General features: G+C 47.3%; 1 protein-coding gene across 1 annotated transcript in view; it reads left to right on the plus strand.

Moving 5' to 3' along the window:
- The window catches only part of UBAP2L (ubiquitin associated protein 2-like), a gene marked incomplete at its 3' end in the record, with an annotated part of 24,385 nt that overhangs the window by 6,104 nt on the left and 15,850 nt on the right, over positions 1-2,431 (plus strand). Inside the window, exon 8 of the mRNA XM_010133476.1 lies at positions 946-1,005. Coding sequence (XP_010131778.1) covers positions 946-1,005 — 60 coding nt within the window. The remainder of the gene's footprint in view (positions 1-945; positions 1,006-2,431) is intronic.

Below are 2,431 nucleotides of genomic sequence, written 5' to 3' on the forward strand. Positions count from 1 at the left end.
GGACAGGGACACTCCTTAATTATAAGTAGTCTTTGGGGGGGGGGGTTGAGAGTGGTTGGTTGGTTGGGGTTTTTAAAGGGAGCAGTCTTGCGCCACTGTGAAGTCAAATATTTTTCCGTGATTTTTGAGCTTTCAAGTAAATACCACATCTTGGTTATAAGAAGCATTCGCAGCTGTGGTGTTGCTTCAGACTACTCCCATATTTCTTGTATTTGCTGAAAACCAGATAGCTTTGGAAAGGGAGAAATAGGTACTGTGAACTGTGACACCTTTTACCAGACACTGTTACTGCAGGGGTTTTCTGGCTGGTTTGTGTTTTGGTGGTTTTGGGAGGGGGGTTGTTTTGGGGTTTAGTGGCTTTTTTTTCCCAGAAAACAGAAAGCTGTTTTTAAGGGGAAAAAAAATAAACCTGATTTTGTTAAGTACTAGCGGATTAAGTGATCATCTTCTTCCCGACTGGGAAATGAAGTTCTAAGTACTGGCAGGAGTAGCGTAGGCATGTGTCAGGGGCCGTGGGTCCGCTTGTCCCTGGAGGAAAAGAGGATGGCAGTGGCTGAGCTCCACGTGCTGGCAGTTGAACTGTTTAATCTGAACAGGCTTCTGTGTCACTTTGGGGTGGTTTTTCTTCTGTGCCTGTGCTTTGTGGAATTAAGGAGCAGAGTGGGGTTAGAGTGTGCTTGGGAGAAAGTGAAGATTTTTCTGATGGAACAGCTCAAAATTTGCTCTGGTACGACAGTGCAGCTGTGAAGGTTATTGCGCAGCTGTGCCGCTCAACTGTGTCCTCTGAGGACGTTGTGTTTCCGTTCCAGTAGCCATGGACATTTCTAACTTAACAATATCCACAGGTACGGTGTGACTGGTGTACATGGGGGCAAAGAAACTCGCCGTCTCTTCTCTGAGTCAATATTTCACTGGTTGTCTTTCTTTTCTTTTTTTTTATTTCAGGACTTGATTTCATTGGGGGTGAGGGGTCAAATTATCCCCGAAAATTTGACACTGCTCCTGGTACGATACATCCAGGTGCACTAACTGCCCCGGATACCTTTACAGCTTTTTTTAAGAAAAACTGAAATATCTGTGGATATCTCATTCTTCTCTCTTAACTTGTTCATTGTAATGAATATTTGACATCTGTTCTGACTGTGCTTTTACTAATGCTGACACCTTGAATGTAAATTGGGAGAAGTTAACCCAAATTCTCATGGATTATGTAAATTTTAACTTCAGCCACTGCTTCTTGGTACCCAGAGCAGCTCTGTGTCCACAGCACTGATGACAGAGTATCGCACCTGAGGGGAGGAAGCATGAGGCAGCTCAGTTGTGTTCTGCTTGTCTTCCATCCAGCAAGCTGGGACTTACTGTGCCGTTTGACTTGCCCTGTGCCGTTTCCTCGGCGCACCAGTGTGATTCTGCAGCGACTGCCTCGCTGGCCTGCCCGCTGTGTTTCTGCTTAGGGTCAAAGCACTGCTGCAAGGGGAGTTACTCTGGCTGAACTATCCCAGTGCTTCACTGCTGCTTACAGCTACCTCTGGGTGAGCCACATGCTTCACGGCTGCTTTGGCATGCTCTCGCTGCCCTTCTTCACCTGAGCAGACCTGCCCTGCAGCTGAAGATGACAGTACACTCTGAGATGACCAGGCTGCTTGATGGCAAAGCTGGTCCATACCTGGCCACTTTATTTGCTGCTCTTACACCTTTATGCCGTACGAAGCCAAGAGGCACTCATGAGGTGCCGTGCACCTGCTGAATCCCATCAGTGCCTGCAACGAGGCCAAAATCGTGTTGGACTAACATCTCCTTCACCTAACCCGATGTCTGGAAGTCGAGGTTAAGGGCCCTTCTGGAGGAACTTGCCATTTTGGTCGTGGTCAGGACAGGAGAGGAGTGTTGTGGCTGTAGAGTCTCCTCTGCAGGGCTTCTGGAGGAGTGCTTGGAGTGCTTGTGTTGCTGTAGAGCATCTTCTGGTTCTCGCCTCTGGGTTAATCTTTAACTCCCACAGGCAGCACAAGGCCATCTGCTCTAGCAGTGCCATTGTGGTTCTGCCACACTTCGGCTTTGTTTGAGTTTACTTTCTTTTGAGGTGCAGAGCAGGCCTGTCACCCTTACAGGCTGCAGACCACTGGTGAGCTGCGGGAGGAGCAAGCTGCTTGCTCACCTCTGAATTTAAAATGAAGATACACTGTGGAGTGGGGGGCATAAATCTTAAAGACACAAAGGGATGTTTTTTCATCAGCATATTCATGTTTGTAAATGCCTACTGACTTTTAATTTGACTTTTTTCCCTATTTTTCTGGTTTGAGGATCTTAAAGACCAGCAGCTCTTTGAAGGGCTTTCTTAAAGGAGAGGGTAGAGACTGCTGTGCAGAGGGCAACACTTCTAAAATGGTGTTAGCAGTGTCAAGGTGTTGCTTATGTTGCAGCTCTCCCCTTC

The sequence above is a fragment of the Buceros rhinoceros genome, unplaced genomic scaffold (genome assembly GCF_000710305.1).
Source record: "Buceros rhinoceros silvestris isolate BGI_N320 unplaced genomic scaffold, ASM71030v1 scaffold29223, whole genome shotgun sequence".
Classification (NCBI taxonomy): domain Eukaryota; kingdom Metazoa; phylum Chordata; class Aves; order Bucerotiformes; family Bucerotidae; genus Buceros; species Buceros rhinoceros.